The sequence below is a fragment of the Sabethes cyaneus genome, chromosome 2 (genome assembly GCF_943734655.1).
Source record: "Sabethes cyaneus chromosome 2, idSabCyanKW18_F2, whole genome shotgun sequence".
Taxonomy (NCBI): domain Eukaryota; kingdom Metazoa; phylum Arthropoda; class Insecta; order Diptera; family Culicidae; genus Sabethes; species Sabethes cyaneus.
The window spans coordinates 79,908,123-79,928,383 of NC_071354.1; the positions used below are offsets into that span (position 1 = coordinate 79,908,123).

At 39.7% G+C, this 20,261-nt stretch overlaps 2 protein-coding genes across 3 annotated transcripts; one reads left to right on the forward strand and one right to left on the reverse strand.

The window, feature by feature from the left end:
* Window positions 1-15,328: 15,328 nt before the first annotated feature.
* LOC128737091 (DNA/RNA-binding protein KIN17) lies at window positions 15,329-16,897 on the reverse strand. Of its 2 annotated transcripts, XM_053831654.1 has the most exons (3): window positions 16,891-16,897; window positions 15,827-16,835; window positions 15,329-15,646 (listed from the first exon to the last, which is right to left on the reverse strand). In XM_053831654.1, the coding sequence occupies exons 2-3, from the start codon at window positions 16,793-16,795 to the stop codon at window positions 15,452-15,454; spliced, it is 1,164 nt and encodes a 387-aa protein (XP_053687629.1). In that variant the 5' UTR covers window positions 16,796-16,835; window positions 16,891-16,897; the 3' UTR covers window positions 15,329-15,451. The 2 variants fall into 2 exon arrangements, with proteins under 2 accessions (XP_053687629.1, XP_053687628.1); XM_053831653.1 differs by having other exon boundaries at window positions 15,827-16,893.
* Window positions 16,898-18,397: 1,500 nt separating this feature from the next.
* On the forward strand, window positions 18,398-19,947 carry LOC128737784 (uncharacterized). The gene is made up of 2 exons (XM_053832490.1): window positions 18,398-18,555; window positions 18,616-19,947. Exons 1-2 carry the CDS (start codon window positions 18,463-18,465, stop codon window positions 19,945-19,947), a joined length of 1,425 nt encoding a protein of 474 aa, XP_053688465.1. The 5' UTR covers window positions 18,398-18,462.
* Window positions 19,948-20,261: the final 314 nt, after the last annotated feature.

Sequence of the window (20,261 nt, forward strand, 5' to 3'; positions counted from 1 at the left end):
ATTAACCAAAATGCCCGAGCAGACCCGGCCGTGATTTTTGGCACACTTCTACTATATTCTATGGCGGTTCATGCGGTGCAAACTTTAGCTGCCAGTAGGTGCTTATTTACGGAAAAAATTACTTGTAATAAAAAGTTATTTTTTTCAAATGTGTTATCCCGTTAATGTCTAATCACTGACGAACTGACAAGACACTTAGAAGAAAATCCTTTAAAAACCATGCTTGCATACTAGCACCCTCTGTTATAATCACCTTGAAGCGCTAGTTTTCTGGGTATTCGCTATATAATGGTTGAATAATTCACATAAAATGTGTGTTGGGTTATTCTCATTAAGTGTTACTTCTTTGCGGATCATGCCCGTGTGGCAGATCAATACAGAAATGAAGTACAATGATTTTTATCGCAGGGCAGGTGTTGTTCATACGTGAGAAAAACCATTGCGGTGTGCTATTATTGGTTATGCTTTCCATTGGTAGCGCAACACAACCACTTTGTGAGCGCAGATAATGATATCGAATCTGTGGTGTACGTTACATCACATTATGCATTGCATATAATACATTAGCACTATTCTTTTGCGTGACATAGTATTTCGAACAATTGCCGTCAGACTGGTGTAACCGCATTTCGCCCCGTGGTAGAAGATCTGGTATTAATCTGGTAGTTTATGCAACAATCCTACATTTTTCTTGCAACGCGACACAGGTAGGCTTCGCTGCATGTTTCGTGTGGAAAATTTTCCTACGAGGAAGAGAACGGTCGATAGCATTTTCCCGCAGACATACATATTGGTAGCAGTACATATAGCCGCCACTGTGCAAGAAATGCAACTGAAATTGAACTTTCAGTTCCTAGGGTTGCGTTTCGGTGTAAAGCTCCTCCGGTTCAATTAGATATGGCACGAGTGTTATGTAACAATAGCAAAACTTAATAGTTTACAGTTGCAAGCAAAGGAGCAATTACTGCGCAATACGTACGGCGATTTGCTTATGACTCTTTTCGCTTTTCCTTATAAACCGGCTGTAATAGTAGACAGCCGTTACCGTTTTCTATTTGTAGGGCTTCATTTTAGTGCCGATATGACTTCTTGCTAATGACAATCGTTTCCGCTATTCAGTTCAGCCGTAAACCGATTTCCTTTCATCACATTTTGGCCTCAACCTACTGTTTACCGTCTTTTCTATCGCGGATTTAATCGTTTCATACGGAAGCCCACAATAGAGAAAAAACCCTAGCATAGGGTTTCCGTATGCCGATCATTGAAAAGCTTGCATAAGCATTGCGCATCTCAAAAAGTAAGATTTATTGATCAGATTTTGGCCGAAATATTTTTGTTTCTCTTTATACTAAGCAGAAATATTTACATAAAAATATGCTAGAATACATGCTAGTCTAATGGTGAATAAGCAGAACAGCTTTTTGCTTCAGAAAATGTCTCAGTATATTATTTAAAGGGTTTACCGTTGCGTATCCGACCTGACCCAACAGCACAATTCAAAATAGGCGTACCAAAAGTTGACCGTTAGCGCATTTGAATCACCAAAACCCGTAAGTATGGCAGCTATGGCACAAAACGAACGAAATGCCACATTTGGCTAATTGAAAATGAAAGCATTTGGCGGTAGTCAAAACGGCCTTTCCACGGAAGCAAATTCACATGTTCAATCAATAATTTACCGGATTTTCGCAATTTTGCTTTCAAGCGCTCAATTGTCAATTAGACAGCTGCTTTTAAGTATCGGAAGAGGGTAATTGGCTTTAAAGTGTAACATTTATAATTTTTCTATTTATTGTTTCAGCATAGATGTCAGCTGGCTGATATTTAGTTAGCATTTAATTTACAGGTATTAATCGTATTGTACTTTCTATGTATTTTTACAAAGAGCTGAACTTTATTAGGTAATATTTTTGTGATAAAAATTTTGTTTTCACCAATTTCAGTTTCAGTTCAATTCAATTCAATTTCACTTTAACTTGGTTTTTGTCTAACAATTGAATTAATTTCATCTAGGGCATGGGATGGTTTTTTCAGCATGCTTTTAACTATAGGGTTTACTTTGTTTTAGTGTTACACGACTCTAAAAAACCAATTTGTCTCCACGAAACGAATATGCAAAAGTAGTAGTGTATATTGGTAACAAATAGTGATAGTTTTTCTTTCAAGATATAGAGAACAGAGGGTCATCCCAAAATAGAATCCCGCCGAATAACTAGTGCTACACCGTTCCTACAGGTTTTTTAGTGCATACACCAGTGGTGCCTAAGCATAGGCATGGTGCGGGCCAAACGAGATCTCTCCATGAATATCGCGGGCCACAAACTCCTCTGGCCATTCCTGCGCATAACAAAATGTAAAATATGCGGCAAGAAAAACGATTTTCTGGGAATCACCACAAGATTTAAACAGGAAAGTTTTCTGACCCAGAGTGACCAGTTGCAATAGTTTTTACCCACAAATTGGTTGGACCCATCTAAAACTTGGTTGAATGTATCTGAAGAGGTCCTTAAATTGTAAAAACCTAGATTTTTAATAGAACGTTTATCCTTTTTGGCTACTTACTTACTTACAGTAACATCGTGCTGGATTAGCAGGTCAATGAGAGATATATATGTCCTATAAAAGATGCTAAGTGTGTAGCTATGCTACCATGAAGGTCTACCATGAAAAGCAAAAAGCGTCAACAAACAACACGTGTAGCTTCTTCTCGGTTGGCAAATTTTCCCAACCATGCACAAGGCACACCGTCGATAGATAAATGTTTTTCATTACAGCTGCGCTCACAACTCTCGACCCATCAATATATCAATATACCTACCTGGTTTGCAAAACATCCCATCGAATCACGTGCAAAAGTACTTCAATTCAACTAGGAGTATGTGCTTGCAGCTCGTTCCGAAAATAAGAGATCTTGAGCAGCTATTCCAAAACAATCTAATAGCTATCATACGGTTCAAGATATACTAATTATAGCGAAGGCATGGACAAACCGAGTCGCGCAATTCATCGGTGTCGGGTTTTGCTGCAATTACAGACCCAATGGAGCCATCCCAAAGTAAATGGATGCTTAGCTTAACGCAGTCTGGAGTGATGCATGATGTGCAATACCGAAATGTGCCGGCCAACGGTTGTAATTCTCGTTACATAAACCGGTCATTCCTTGGGTATAATGGTGTTAAACTGCACTCAGTACAGCCAGTAAAGACAGCAGAGAATGGATTGCTTTGAAAAAGCAAATAAAAGACAGCACCGTGAGGCTGCAAGTTCGGGTACAGAGAGGATTGCAAATGATGCAACCCGTGTCGACATGATTTCAATTCCATTTCAACTTGGCACATTTTCTAACAGATTGCTTTGGGTTATAGGTAACCTATATTGCATTAAAGTAATTATCCCATTAAAATCCTACCGATCGGTTGAAATTGAAGTACGCCCTAATAACACTATTTACAGCACAAAGACAGTACATGTTGGTAAATGGTTGGGCATACGGACCTCTCAACCACAGAGTAAAGCATTACCGTATAAGTTTTTTTACAGCAAATAAATTTCTTTACTTTTCGCAACCGAAACCGTTGTCCGTTACGAATAATATCTGCTATGTATTTGCTTCTGATTGCTGCACTGAGCATCGGAGCCGCTTCGAAATGGCTTCAATTGCGTTATAGTCGCTATATACATACTTTGAAAATGCAATGGTAAATGGTGAAGGAAACGATATAATCTATTATAAGATAAATCGAAGCCCCATCAGGTAGTGTGGAAACAGCTTTTGATATGAATTTTCAGGAAAAAAATCGGCGGGTCAATTTTTGGGGGCACATATCTATTACAAAATAATGAGATAGAGTGAGTGTACCAGCTACGGCACTATCTGTGATACACCAATAAGATCAAATGCATGAAATGCTACAAGAAATACATGCTACAGTAGGTCCACTTCCCCTATCAGCTGCGATACTCATCATCATAACTGAATTTTGTTATGAATGCAATTTGATTGCTTCAGCTAATATCCGAAACCGACAGTAAAAATACTCGTAAATAATTTGTGTGACTTGTTAAAGCAATTATACTTACTTAAATTTTTCCCATATATACTTGTTACAGCTTGCAGCTGTGTAACAAACTGCATGCTTCTGTTTGTCGAAAATATCAAGGAAACCAGAACTTACAAGGAAACATCACTATCGGTCACAGGCTTAGAGCTTAACCATTTACACCATAGTGTAGTCCTGTCGATCCAGAACTTCACTGCACGAGCACTATACGAGCATAGGTGTAGCCTATGGAACTTTTTTGAGAAAACTTAACTTGAAATTTGTATGGGCATTTGACTTAATGGAGGCGCATGGTACATTATGAATATCCTAAACGTTTAAGTAACAGATCAAAAAGAAAATAATATTGTTTGAAAAGGATCATTAGATTATGCAACAAGCTTTTCTAAAATCCCTTTTTCGTTCACCTGAAAGTGTTATTAAACTTTTCTTCTCGTTAATTCCGGTATGCATGTTTGGTGTTCTGAATTGAAACCACAAATGTAATTGAAAAAGCAAAAATTCGTGCAAGATTGTTTTTGCATGTTGTGTATCTTGAAAAATCAAGACAAAATTGCGCTGGTGTATTAAATTCATATTGATGTTCATCAATGAAGACGTTCCGATACCATGAATACCATGATACCATAAAAACTTTCAAGCCTTGGTATCGAATCAATGCCGAATTCAGGAGCCGTTTGGCTGCCGCTCCCCAGTAACTCCTAACACCTGCTGCTCTAGCAGCTACGTCAACAGCGCTCATCCAACGGGTACGCGGTCTGTTTTCGCTGGTCTCTCATCCAACATCCTTGCTACGTGACCAGCCCATTTTAGCCTGCCGTGGCTTTTTTGTACTCAGAAACTTAACGCATCCCGCAATAGTAATGGCAAAGATAGGTACAGTTATGGGGGCCATCAAGCAGCTGAAGAACAATAAATCAATTGGAAAGAATGGCATTGGAGTGGAGCTGGTCAAGAGGCTCGAGAACTATTCATTTGTCTACACCGGCAGATTGTAAGACTTTTGGATACCGGGGGTGTGGAAAGATGGTATTATCTACCTAATTTATGAGAAAGACAACAAACTAGACTCTGAGAATAATGGTGCGATCACCGTTGTCAATGCCAACTACAAACTGCCCTTTTTATACAATTTATTTGTTGTATTTTACGTTTCATACAGAGACTTTGGGTTGTTGATCGTTCGGTGCGATCATTTTCCGACGACTCTCACCAATAGTGAGCAGATTTGTAGATATTTATTAAACCGGCTTTGTTGAAGGATTATCAGCTGTTTAGACTAAATATTCACGCTGTGGCTGTCCTTCAAAGAATCCGTGAATACAGGGATAACACGCATATTTTTTCCATTGATTTTAAAGCTGCGTATGATACCATTGGCCGTAAAGAGCTATGGAAATTTTCGAGAACGGTTTTTCAACAAACCGAAAATTAAAAAAGAAGAAAACTTAGACACTGAGGAAGCCTGCAAGTCGTAGGCGAAATACGTGTCTGTCGTGAATAAAATATACATAGTAGAATTAAATTGGATAAGTTTTCTTCTTTTTTAATTTTAGGTTTCGTTTCTACTAAGACGCTCCAAAAACTTCAGTTTTCAACAAAACTGATCAAACTAATAAGGGCTACGATGAATGCTAGGCAGTGCGGTAAACAGATCTCGGGTGGATAGCTGTGGTTGTTCGAATCTCGAAGGAGGCTTTGTCAATCAATGGTCTCTTATGCATGAAACTCAGCAAAGTGCTACCGAGCGTTATAAACTAAGCGGATATCAAAACGCGGACACAATCTTCAACCCGTTAAATCCATTCTTCTGCCGATGAAATGGATATCGTCGAAAGAACGTCTGTAGCGCTGGCTGAACAGACTAGAGTGCGAAGCAGAGGAGTTGGGCTAAAAATAAATATGTCCAAAACAAAATACCTACATGCTGACCGGCGGAACCAATGTCGACCGACGCTTCATTCGCTGTCATGAGAATATTGCAAAATGGGGTCCCTAATATGAAAGACCCGGAGGACCTTTCGGTGCCAAGTCCGCCCCTGTACAGGACCGAAAACAGTGGCTAGTGGTTTTCCTCCGGCGTATATAGAGAAGAATGTCCCGGCAGAACCGGAATGTGCTTAAAATCAAGCAGGTAGCATCAGAGGCACAGGCACAGTGAGCACAGAGGCTCCCGCCCACCTTAAGATGGCAGCCCTTTCAGCGGGATAAGGACCTTAGGTTTACATACCAACTTACTGTACCGGAAAACAAAAATATAATGGAAGTGAAAGAAGAAATCAGTCTGGATTATTGGAAACGACCTTTAACATGAAAATACGGACACAAATCGGAACATGGAATATATTGGCCCTTGCCCAGCAGGGCATGCTGGCTCATCTTGCAACGGAAGCTGGCCACCTGAAGCTTAAAATCCTGGGGTTGAGCGTGATCCGCTGGCCGAGCACTAGTGAACACAAGACCTCATTCGGGAAAGTCTTGCTCTACTCTGGCATACGCGACGAAAACGCTATTCTAGGAAGAGCAGTTGGTTTTCTACCAAGCCCAGGGGCACATGAGGCCCTGATGAAGTGGGAACCAATAAACGAAAGAATAATCGTTACCAGATTCAGAACACGGGCAATCCAGTGCTATGCGCCATCAGAAGCTGCCGACTTGCAGGAAAGAGAGTTTCTGCAGCCAGCTGAACAGCGTGGTTTAGAAAATCCTGAAGGAGGGTATCCAAATCCACTCGGGCGACTTCAACGCGAAGATTGGCTCAAACAACGCGGACCTTGAACGCGTCATGGAACGCCATGGCCTAGGAGAGATGAGCGAAAACGGGGAGCTGTTTACTTTGTCGAACAATTTGAATCCCGAGCCTCGGAGTTGCCACCTGTTGGAACCATCGAAGAGCAATGGACCGGCATCAAGAACGCCTTCATCACGACCAGTTATGAAACCCTCGGCAAAGCGTGCAGCGGACAGAGAGAGTGGATTTCGGGTGAAACTTGAAGGAAGATCGACGAGCGGAGAGAGGCGAAAGCCAGCATTTAACGAACGCGAACTAGATCGGCTAAGACAGCTGCCCGTCAACGATACGCCGAACTGGAGAGGGCTGTTAAACGAGCTTGTAGGCGGGACTAGAGAGCCTAGACTAACTCCCTAGCCGAACAAGGGGAAATCACCGCCGCCAGTGGTGATATCCGTTTGTTGTACCATATTTCTCGCCACCTTTCTTGTGCCAGGATGGATACAAAGATGCCGCTAAAGGACAGAACTGGTCAGGTACTGACTGACCGTACAGAACAGTTTAAGCGATGAGCTGAACATTTTGAACAACTCTTTCATGTTTTAAATGTCAGAGACCAACAAAATCACCCATATAGCCCTAGCTGTGCTGGCGACCAGCCAAATGGAACAAAATAAATAAACCAACAAAATCAGCAGTGAATGATGCCAATAGTTCGTCGAATTAGTCGCGTTAATTCGGAGGCGCCATCTCTGGATGAAATTGAAGCAGCCATCAAAAGTATGAAATCCGAGCCAAGCCGAGCCCAGATGCTCAAAGCTGATCCGTCTTTGTCAGCCAAGATGATGCATCAGCTTTTCAGCAATATATGGGAAACCGCAACGCTCCACATTATATTGGTGGGGATTGACGAATTCCGGGACACTCTTCTGCTGGTGTTCGTTGACTTCGAAAAGGCGTTCAACCGACTCAGCCACGAAAACATCTGGGGTGCACTTAGGCATAGGGAAGTTCTAGAAAGTTAGTCCATCTCATCGAGGCTCAGTACGAGACGTTCTCGAGCAAAGTATTACACCACAGCGTCTTGTCCGACAACGCCGAAACGATATGCAGAGCAAGTTATAGCGAATTTGTTTGTTCAATCCGGCTTGGAACCAGAAGATTTTTTTATGTTCATCTACTCCTATCTGACAGATAAAATTCATACAGATCCAACCCGGATTGAATAAATAAATTCGCTATTAGATTATCTCTTCAAGAGCTTCCGGGCAGCAGGTCTCACAGTCAATGTAGCAAAAACTAAGTCTATGGTATTGAACACTGACAATCCCACCAACTTCACAGTAGCACCACAGAACAAAAGTGGAAATAGAAATCCAAACTCTTATATGCTACTTTCTACAGATACTAGCGAACCTGGCGGTAGCGAGTCACTTTTTTCCACGAAAACGCACGAACGCATACGAATGCACACGAAAGCATGTGAAAGCTGTTATGCGATTGGCAGGGAGCGTTCTGCTTATATTGCTGTTATTTGCTTCTATGCGAAAACCTTCCCAAAGAAAAATAAAAACAAAAAGACTTTGTTACCAGTTTTGATCGCCGAATCGTTCGGAATTCCACTTCTGTTCTGTGGTAGCAGGACAACAAGTTGAGCAGGTAGACGCTTTTCAATATCTTGGTAATATTTTTTTGAAACGGTGGTTCTACAATTGATGAAGGGACGGTAGGGGAAAGTGATGAAGAATTTTCGAATGTATGGGAAAGAGTGGAAAGGTGAGAGCTGGTGGGTTATTGGTAGCTACGCCTAATAAGTTGTCGTTGTGACTCCTACCTTTTGTCCAATGGAAGGTGCGTGGGTCGAACCAAGCTATAGTCTGTCAGTCTCACCAGCAGGCTCTCGAATGGAACAGAGATGCGTCCTTTGAGTTTCCATAAGTGCTTCTAATAATTAATTTAATTTTTTCTTCTGGTATCCATGTGCAGTATTAACACTCGTATTGGCCAAAGTTTTCACTATATCTGCCCAAAACCGCGGTATTGAGATCAGGCAGCCGGAGACCACCCTGTTTCGCACCTACTAGCTTGGCTACTCAATAGAGTATTACCGGGTATGACCACGTGGAGGCGCTAGGTAGGAGCTATCCCACTAAAGCTATATTGGTCGCTCCTCATTGTCCTTCCCCATTTCCTACCCAGCTAAAGCAAAACAGTCTTCAGCAAAAATATTCCTCTTTTATGTGCAAAATGTTTTCCAGAACATCACATTCAGCTATCTGTTGAAATCAACATGTTACAAGAAGAAATGTGATTTGAGGGGTCGTTTATAAACAAATGTCTATTGCTGAAAATGGGTAAAAAGTAGAGTTTGATGTATTCAGAAAAAATACTTGAAATTCGTTTAATCTTTAATATTTTGAAACCGAAAAGATGAGAAAAATTTACTGTAAAAGTTATTACACAGACAAACGGACATAACTCTTGGAAGAAAAATCAACAAAAATTATCGCACTTCATATTTTGCTTCATTTTGCACCATCTGTGAATCTGTGATCGACATTCCCAAATATCAAATGGCAACAGGAGTATCCCTTGAATTAGCAAGTATTTCTAATGAGGTATTCCCCTTCTTTCGTTAAAAAGCGCCAATTTGACCAAAACGGAGACATTCCCAACTAAACCCAAATTTGAAATGACGGTTTTATTAGTACGAAGAATTGAAAACGAGTGTTATGTCTGTTTGTCTGTGGTTATTGCTTAAATTGTTGTTAAGGTAACACCTAAATATTGGACGACCCCTTCAAAAGATGCATTATATTTTCATTCAAAAAGTTTCCGAAGACCACATTGAGCTGAGACATACCGTTAAATAGCAAATATTTTTGTGTTTTGATTTCTGGCCCATAGTTCCCACCTTTAGCAACTTTCTGGATACCGGGTTCGTCGAAGAGCTGCGCCAGATCGTGGCCTTCTCCTTCATACACCGTTCTCATATACTCCGCCAAAGACCTAAGCACACGGCGTTCAAAAACGGCCAGTGCTTTTAATTCCCCGTCGAGCATTGTCCACGTTTCGTGCCTGTAGAATACTACCGGTCTTATTAGCGTTTTGTACGGGGATGAAATTTACCAGACTTTAGTAGATCACTATTAAATTATCTTGCGGTCCAACGTTCCGTTTAAAAGTTATAGGCAAAAACGTGAAAATTACGCGACACGATCCGCCAATGCTTGTAGATATGTCCATTGAAAGAGGCGCCAAACTAGAGCATAGTCCTCATGTGAAATTATAGACATAGGCATGAAAACTAGAGCAATATGCAAGCAAAAATAGAAGACTAATTATTTTTACTTTACAACAAATAAATGCACGTCGACATTATCGGAAGCAAAATTTAGTCAAAACAAAACAATGTTGATGCCTTTCTATTAACTTCAACACATCGGCAGTCGCATACTTAGTCGTTCGTTAAAAGCAGTGAAAGAGCATATCGAGGTAGCGAATATAACCAAACCTCCGAAAACAACACTGACACATGGCGTGGTGAATCCACCGTTTTGAAAACGACCATACATAATTCCCATGATTTTCCATTACTTTTCGCCACACAGCACGCACTGAGTGCCGCCAGACAGTATGCATCTGTAACAAATTAATGCTTGGGGCAGTAAAAAAACACAAATGCAAGCCGTACTCATTGGGGTTTTTTATGTATGTTTTCGATTGTACCGAAGGTAAAGGAAGGAGAATGCGGTACTAACCAAATCGGAAGTGTACAAACATATAAGACACCGGTACGATGCGTAACACTTACTTATGATAGAAGAGCGAGAAATGCGTATGCAAAAATAAAAACGAAACAAAATGTTGAATTGTCACAAAATTGTCGGTTTATAGAGTAGGGCGGGGCATAAGTGCGATGTTTGAAGTTGTCATCAATTTTCGCGAGATATAAAGAAGAACAACAACAAAATATATTTTATAGTGATGCAGCTACTCAATGTCTTTACATTCAACTATAAATCATCTGGAATAATAGTGTTATTGAAAATAAATTCTTCATTCTTCTGAACAAGTGCCGATTCGCACTTTTACCCCACTAGCGGGGTAAAAGTTCGATTACCGCGAGGCAAAAGTGCGAAGCTCGAATTCATGAAATCAGCACAGCAGTAGCTAACAAAACCATATTATCGTCAATCTGCGGTATGTTTCGGTAAGGAATATTCTCAATTTACACCTTTCCTATTTTTCGCTGGTGTATTGCAGCCTCCGACAGATCGAAACTTTCCCAAACGTTTGTTTTATGTTTCATCAGCGGAAAAACATTGTTTTCCTTCGACCAACATCTGTAGAACACAGTTTTCTGCAGATCTTCCATTTCTAGTATCTGTAATATAGTGCCAAAAGTTATATATAAGCTATACATTTTTGCCCCGTCCGTGTATCGCACCTTTACTCCGCTAGGCGCTTGACGGGGTTTGATTAAATTATGGAAAAGCGAAACTGTTATTTTCTTGATTCAAATAGAATTTCGTTTCGAAACAAAAATATTTTTAAGTTGTTATAAAAATTTCGTTTGAAACAAACGAATTTTTTCGCTCCGTGATAGAACTAGAACTCCTTTCCCCGAACAACCCCGTTGAGAATCGCGGCTATAACGCTGACGGACGAACAGCGTCGCCCGCAGTACCTTACAAGTCGCAAGGACTTGCATAGTGTCGTCGTCCCGTCAGTAAAATGAGTTAGATTCTCGATCCATGAATCGAACTTTTACCCCGTCAATAAATCGAACTTTTGCCCCGCTAGGCGCTTGACGGGGTTTGATTAAATTATGGAAAAGCAACATATATTTTGTAAATTCTTCTCACCGCAATTTCAAGAGAGATTCTGAGTGATGTAAAACGCTGCTACAATTTGTGAATAAGTAATATCCTTCTGTTGATATCGTATTTGCCGTACAACGAAATATTACATCAAAACCGTTCTAAAATAACTTTTACCCATAACTCAGCAACCATGATTCGTAAACAACAAATGTTTATGATGGATTTAAGCTGTCAAAGTACTCACCCATCCATGCCAATGTAGTCAATTTACTCGGAATCCACACTGATAAATCATTGAATCGCACTTTTACCCGCATCGTACTTTTACCCCTCCTTACTCTATTTCTTTTTTGCATTTTGTATAACTAAATGCTAGTTTTATAGATCATTACACGGGAGCTCCTAACCACACTTTTTTGACAGCACTTGGTGGTTTGTTTACATGGTGTTAAAGTTTGAATTGAGTTTTCTATCTTTGTCCGGCAGATAATGATAAAAAATTATAGTTTTTATTTAAGAGAAAGTACCTTACATGCATTTTAAAGCACCTGATGCAGTAATCCTTCACGAAATTTTAAATCGAAACCGCTGGATGTGACAAAAAACATGTAAACAAACCACCAAGTGGTGTCATTTGACGGCAAAATGACGTCATCGCAAAATGATCTATAGACCAAATCATCATACCGTCAATTGACAGATACTGGCGCCCTTGTTTACATTTTGGAAAACTTTCCTTTCCGCTTATAGCGAATGTAGCGTGTTTTTGAACATTTTACAGGCATAATGGCTTTTAAATTTAGTCCTAATGCCCTTTAAACTCGGTTTAAACAACAAATTTGCCGTTTAAACAGCTGAAACTTTTTTGGACTCTGCGGTCTGTTCGTAAACAAGGGCGCCAGTATCTGCCAGATGACGTCACCTTGATTTGGTCTATTAAGCCAATTATGAATCTAACCTTAAAAGAGCTTGCTTATATCTTCGTACTGAACATTGTTGACGATTCTTCCTTTCAATGGGCCAGATGCTATTTCAATCATTTCAATAGTCACACAGTAATTATCGGTACAGATTTCCTTGAGAACAGCAGTATTCTCCGCGTAGCCTCCATTCAACACATGAACTTGTCTGCCAATTGCCGGGATGACTGTCTCCAAATTCGTCTGACCTATCTTGAGCTTATCGCCAGTTTCTAGCAGTTTGATTTTCGATCACTTCCCACAAATCTATTGGCTATTGGCGATAGCCGATGGAAGATGACTTGGGACAGCACTTTGTAGACGGCATTCAGGATAGTGATCGCTCGGTAGCTGTCACAATCCAGCTTATCGCCTTTCTTGTAGATAGGGCAATTTACTTCGTCATTCCACTCCTCCGGTAGTCGTTCCGTATTCCAAAACAGCCGGCCAACTTGTCCGGGCCCATTTTAATAAGTGCCACTCCAATACCATCCTTTCCCGCTGCTTTATTGTTCTTCGACCGCTGGATGGCTTCTTTAAGTTCTCTTATCGATGACGGTTGCATACCTTCGTTGCTTGCTACACCAATGTGGTCACTTCTTCCGCCTCAAATGTTCATCGTAGTGCTGCTTCCACCTTTCGATCATCGCACGGTCGTCAGTCAAGATACCTCCTTTGCGAGATTCGTTGAGACTCTGATAGAACTTCCGTGTGTCTTGAACAGGGCCCGACAACGTCACTTTTAATTGTAAATCGACACTCAACAATGAAGCATACATACAGTTCGGTTAGTGATCACGAGTGTAAAAGTTGATCTTTGGATAGTCGCCTTAGATGTCTAAACCCATCTAGCTGTAATTTATATTTAAAATGTTGACCGATTTCGCTATATCAGAAGTTTAGCTGTAATCAAAGTGTAATTAGCGATTATTAGATACAGCAGTCAAAGTGTAAAGATCACTTTTATTTACTTTCCGCGAAGTCTGTTAAGTTCGCTGTTTAAAGTTATTAAAAACTGAAGCAGCACCGCTCCACTTCAAAACTGGTTCAATCAGCGTCAGTGAAACGGGTTTCAATTCATCATGACGATCAATTTGAAAGTTACAAACGAAACTTTTCCATCAAATAGTCATATTGAGTCATATTTTATGCAATGTAACCTAAATGACCTGACCTCTAGTTACAATAGCCCTCGCTATGATTTACAGTCCGAAATTATTAAACGGCGAAGCCGTGGTTAGAGAAACTTCAATCCGCTAGTGTTACAATCGGGTATGGAGTTCGGGCTCATTTTGCTTCCAGTTGTACTCCAGCCTATATTTATTTATAACTTTCTATAAAATGATTCTTCCTGGGGAATGATTTTCTAGGGAACGGTTCGCACTGCAGTGTCTTTCTGGGGAATAGGGTAGGACGGGGCAAAGTGTGTCAGTGAAGCTTTCTATGTCCTAATGCTAATGACATTATTCCAAGTTGAAATATTTTTCTTTCAAAATGGAAAACTAGTTATCATTTAAAAATTCAATGTCTTTACCCCATATTATAGTTAAATTATTTATTTAGATTTAACGACTGCATAGAAAAGTGATTTACAGGCTATTTATTTGCAAGCAAGCGTTAATTGTCATGTTTGTTCAAATAACATGTTTCGGGGCAAAGTGTGTCACAGTAGTCTGGGGCGAGGAGTATAAATGTAAGCTTAGAAAAAGATTACTTTGAATACGTTTTAAACATTACCGTTTAATCTAGATTACCTATACGACATAGGTGTGCATAAAATAACAACCACTGAGAAAAAAGCGCATGAGCTGCTAAATAGACCAAGCGATAAAATGCCCAAACAACGTGTCGAAAATATTGAATACACGTTGCGGAAAACTGCAAAACTCGCACTGATTGACTTGAACATGCAACTACAATTGTTTTTCAGTATTTTAAATGACTTTGCTGGATCGTACAAATTTGAACCCTCCTATTTAAGAATTTAAGAATTTCTCTGCCCCATTAATTGACACACTTTGCCGCGGTGTTTTCCTACTACCAGAAAAAAAGGGTCTTTTCCAAAGCTCTTGGAAAAATATAAAAAACATTTTCTATTGCTCAATATTTCCTTGATTGTTTATAAAATGTCCTTAAATGTTATGTACAAAGCGAATTACGGTTAAAATACTGTTATTTTTCAATCTAGTACAGTTTGAGCTTAAGTGACACTCTTTGCCCCATCTTACCCTACATTCGGAGAAATGGTACATTCGGGGCAATGATTTTCCGGAAAATCATGCTTCCTGGGGAATGATTTTCTATATGATATTGGTTTCTGAGGAGTATAAAATCACTAGACATACCACAAGATATCTGAAGTGGGTTCACTATAGACATCATGCAAGCATGATCAGCAGCAGTTTCCAGCAGGAATGGTTCGATCACTTTGATTCAATTTAGATTCATTTGACACTACCGTCTCAGCAGAGTGAAATTTGACAAAAATAAAAACGAAACGAAGTACTGAATTGTCATATTAGCAAACATGAATTGTCTATATTTCTTTTTTAAATTTTGTATAAATATTTACAAACGATAAGTTCGTCTAGTGCCCAAGTTTTTTCTCAGTTTACATCCTCTAAGTTGCATACGAAATTACTGTTTTAAATTAACGTAATAAATCAAATTATTTTTAATTACATAAACTCTACAAATTATAGAGTCTATAATTATAGTTTATAATTATAATATTATAGACTATAATGAGCAATTATGACTATATGTTAATTAATCATTTGAAGTATCTAGGATTTATAGAGATTTTCACGTAACCCGCCAAAAGGAGATCCTGGCACCAGAGCGATAAGACGATTACCTATTATAAAACTAAGTTTAAAAAAGCTTACTTATATCTTCGTACTGAACATTGTTGACGATTCTTCCTTTCAACGGGCCAGATGCTATTTCAATTGTCACACAATAATTATCGGTATCGATTTCCTTGAGAACAGCAGTATTCCCCCTGTAGCCTCCGTTTAAAACAAGTACCTGTTTGCCAATTGCCGGGATGACTGTCTCCAAATGCGCCTGTAATTTAAGGAAACATTAAATTTTTTAACGGTATCTTTTACAATCGACGGAGATAAGTAATGAAACACAGCTGTAAAGTAAGCAAACACAGTGGGACAAGACTTATCGAAGCAACGCTTGTACCATTGCTGTTTTTATTTACACGAGATCTTTAAGCGAATATAGTATAATCCTTACCTGATCTATCTTGAGCTTTTCGCCAGTTTCTAGCAGTTTGATTTTTGCTCTGTAGCGATCGATCACTTCCAGTACGACACCTTTTTCTTTGTAGTACGATTCACCCAAAGATTTTGTAACCAGTTTTACAACGATGCCCTCCGCAAGCCAGTAATCCTTCCGATTGTTCTTTTCTTTCTTGATCTCCTCTTCTCGAATTAACTCTTCCAGCGCCGACGGTTTCTTGAACTCGCTTGAAGATCCAGATTTGTACTTTTTCTCTTTACGTGCTTCTGCAGTGGCTTCAAGTGGACGTTTTTCTAATTTTATAGGCTTTGATTCTGCTTTAGAGTTGGAAACCAACTTTAATTCAATCTTGATAGTTTCCTCTTCAGTCTCTCTCTTTAGTTCGGTGTACGAAGTACATGGTTCTTCCTCTTTCTGTCCTCGCCGAACCTGCTCTTCAATAAATTCAGCTAACCGCTCGGCATCATCTTTGTCCATTTTCTGCTTCTTAGCTAACTTTTCCTGCATAGCCAAAGTCTCAGGGTCACGATCGATGTATGTAATGAACCAGCCTTTATCCGTTTCATCTACTACACAGTGCCCGTTTCTGCCCAGATATTTGACAAATTCGGACAGCGAATGCCATTTCGTAGCATTCATATGTAAGTGATGTCTGTCGGAAATATAATCCTGGTAGACTTTATTTGCGGACACCCGCTTGGTACCAAACTGACGACGCAGGATCTGTAGATATCCAGTCATGAACTCGGATGAAAAACTATCTATAAAATGGCCAGCATTATCAGCAAACAGTAGTATCTGCCGCTGATGGGATTCGCTCATGGTATGACATTTAAAGCCGTTTTCATCTCGACACTGTTTCTGGCACATCTGGCAGTACCATCTCAATTTCTGCAAGCCTTTAGCTTTCATCTTATTAGCCAGATACTTGGGCGTACCAACCTCAGCTTTTCCTTTGCCCATTTTAGAATTTTTAATAATCTGAATGAGTAAACTACGAAAACTATCTCTGAATTGCACAAGAAAATTTTTAAAATATATTCTACAGCAAAACACACCTAGAAGAGACTCCGAGAAAAATGAAATATAAGTACCTAGCACTTGTTGACAAATATATGGTTTATACGAATTTACGATGCAGAATTGCAGATGCAGATTTGTCATTGTCAGCTACCGTCATCCCATCCGAACGTCAGCGGAACAATACCAATGTGGTTTAAAAAGGTGTGGCAGATGAAGACATTTGATGGTAATCGGTAATATGTAGTAGCGAAAATCAGATAACACGTCAAACTACAAAAACAAACCGCGTCGGACAATAGACCAAATCAAGGTGACGTCATCTGGCAGATACTGGCGCCCTTGTTTACAAACAGACCGCAGAGTCCAAAAAAGTTTCAGCTGTTAAACGGCAAGTTTGTTGTTTTAAACAGCATTAGGATAAATTTAAAACGCCATTATGCCTTTAAAATGTTAAAATACACGCTACATTCGCTATAAACGAAAAGGAAAATTTTACAAAATGTAAACAAGGGCGCCAGTATATGTCAATTGACGGTATGATGATTTGGTCTATAGGGTTTGTTTTTGGGGTTTGACGTCACGCTTCATCGTGATTGATCGATTTACGATTCCACCCCTTCCACCCACACCACAGAGAACAGACATCCAAGCCAAAGGTCCCCACTTGGATAAAACTTATGTCAAATTAATTGGGAAACTATAGTGATGATGTCGCTGAAGGCGCATAAAATTCTACACTAAACTCACAACAGCTAGCTTCTGGCACTAGCATAACGCTTATAGTCCATGTATACTAGCGCCAGAGGAGCCAAAGGTTGTCAGTGTGCAAATCAAAAGAATCATTTACTTGGGAAACTATAGTGGTGGTGACGCTAGCATATTAGGTGATTTTAATTTGAAATTTTATCCAAGGATTTCCGAAAAATTTGTTCCTGAATGGATGTCTGTTCTCTGTGCCCACACCATGATGAAATTCCTTCATTGCACTAACACCACTTAACAGACATTGCCACACCTGCATATGTCACATTGGAACAATACCGCTACACGCGCTAAACCCGCTACACCCTAGGTGTGATGCACAAAGGACGTCCACCGAATAGGGTGGCGCCCGCTTACGAAAAAGCCGGATGCCTAGCAGAAATCGAACAAAACCAATATGGCGCCGGCAGAGTTTGAAATTCAGAACCGGTTCGACATCTTCACTTTTTCGCTCGATTCTCTTTATGTCAAATGTGACACTTTGAAGCAGGAGAAAAGTGGGTCATTAGTTTTGCAGTTTCGGGCAAAAGGTAAGAGAATAATATGGAACACATCACGGTGCTAATCGAACGGAGCCAGGTTATTTTATGAATTCTTTATCTGTTTTGAAATTTTCAGTCAAATTTGCATATCTGGTATCCCTGGTTTCAAATTTATTGATATTATTCTATCCGCCAGACTATACAATTTAATGACTATAACGTATGTAAACAAGACCTTGTGGCGCTCGCTTCGCTTCTGGCTGTTCTATTAACATTTTAACATCATCTCAAAAGTTAAGGCTTCAGTGTTAATTTGGTATTAACTTAAGTATCAATTTTTGGTTTATTTTCAAAAAGCATAAAATGGATTTGTTTGCGTCTTTAGTTGAAAATAAAAGCTTGGCACCGAAGACGTTGAAAGTCCGTAAAGTTTACGTGAACGAAGATCCCAAAGAGGTAACTAATAAAGCATTGCTTTCTATCGCATGTTTAAATGCTGTTTTTTATGCTTTTTAGGAAAAGTCTGAACCATGCCCAAGGTGTTGGTCTCAAAACCGACAGAGCAATGTACGATACATGTTTATCAACATGCAGGAGGCAATATATAAATGTGAAGCAGCAAATTGTATGTACCCGTTCCACGACTTCAAGTACAAAAACTATTTAGATCAAACAGTTTATTACTACCGGGCGGTTGATGAAGAAATATTGGCACTGTCACACTTTGGTTCGTTGTTATCAAATGAGGCCTCTTCATCTAGCGATATGGATCATTCTATAGGAAGTCCCACAACTGAGTTCAAATTAGATTTTCAATCACCTGATCGAGACGCTTCCGCAAAAATTCCGGGACAGAGCGAGTTAAATATTTTTGATAGTCCATCACTTAGTTTCAAAAATCTGGCAGAAGGGTTCGATACCGGTTTTATTGATGATATCCTGAATGATCTTGGAGAAGCTTCGCCAGAAAAGAAACCAACAGTTAATTCTTCGCCAGCGCAATCGGTGGTGCAGTTAGGAGTTAATAAATCTAATCGTCAACTTAAGCGTTGCCTGGAAATGTTTCATGAAGATAAATTCAATACAGCGAAACATGACAGCGAGTTATTTAAGGTACCACCGGTTCCTGGGTTAGAAACTTCTAATTCTCACAAAGTAAAGTTGAAGAAAGGTTCACCTTCAAAAAGGGTCAAATCAAACCGGCGAACTAGTCAATCTAGTTCCCCGTCAGCGGAACGTATTTTGAAGAAAAGTCGTATGAAACCGCTCCAGTTTCTGGAAACACTAAATAGCATTCGAACGGTTTCGGAAGAAAGCCAACAACAGGATGTTTCGGTTTCCGCTCAACCTACTAACAAAAAATTGGGAAACAATCAGAAGGTAGCTAAGATGCTTGATTTCATTGAACGAAGTATGAAAAAACGAGCTCCTATTGTCGAACCAGTGGTCTCCAATACTTTAGATCCGTTGTTGAACCGCACCATGCGAAAGACGTCAAAAAAGAAAGAACTAAAAAAACGATCGCTTTCCGAAGCAGTTCTGCACGACTCCCAGTTCGAGTATAGTTCCAGCGAGGAAGAACAGGGACTTTCGTCGTTTTCTATAGGATCCACATCCACACAATGCACGGATGACGAGTTATCACTGCCGTCGTTTGAGGAACTTGTACATTCGATACATCCTAGTCAAAATAACACCACCAAAGAATCAACCGATGAAACAGCAAATGTAAATAGTGGGACTGGATTTCGATCGGCAGGCTGCAGCCCAACCCGGATTGAACCGTGGGAAGCGATACCACCGCGTCGTATTCAAAGTATGGAATCACTCTGCAGTTTATTGGAATAAACTGTATAACAAGGAAGAAAGCAAACTCTGTTACAAATTTTTGAAAGCCTTATGAATATTTGCCTCGCGCGTTCAAGTAGTATTTTGATGCTACCAAATTCTTTGCTGGTATTGATCTCATCAGCTTGTTTTTTCTTCGCTATATTATATAGCCACATTTTTTGCAATTGCACATTTTTTCGCCAGTTTTATTGTACTATTTTAACGACTGGTGGTTTCAATTGGTATTTACGATAGCACTCAAAGCGCAATAAGTGCATATATTAAAATTTAAACCAGGAAGCAGTGGTGATAGAGAATGGGAGATTCAAATT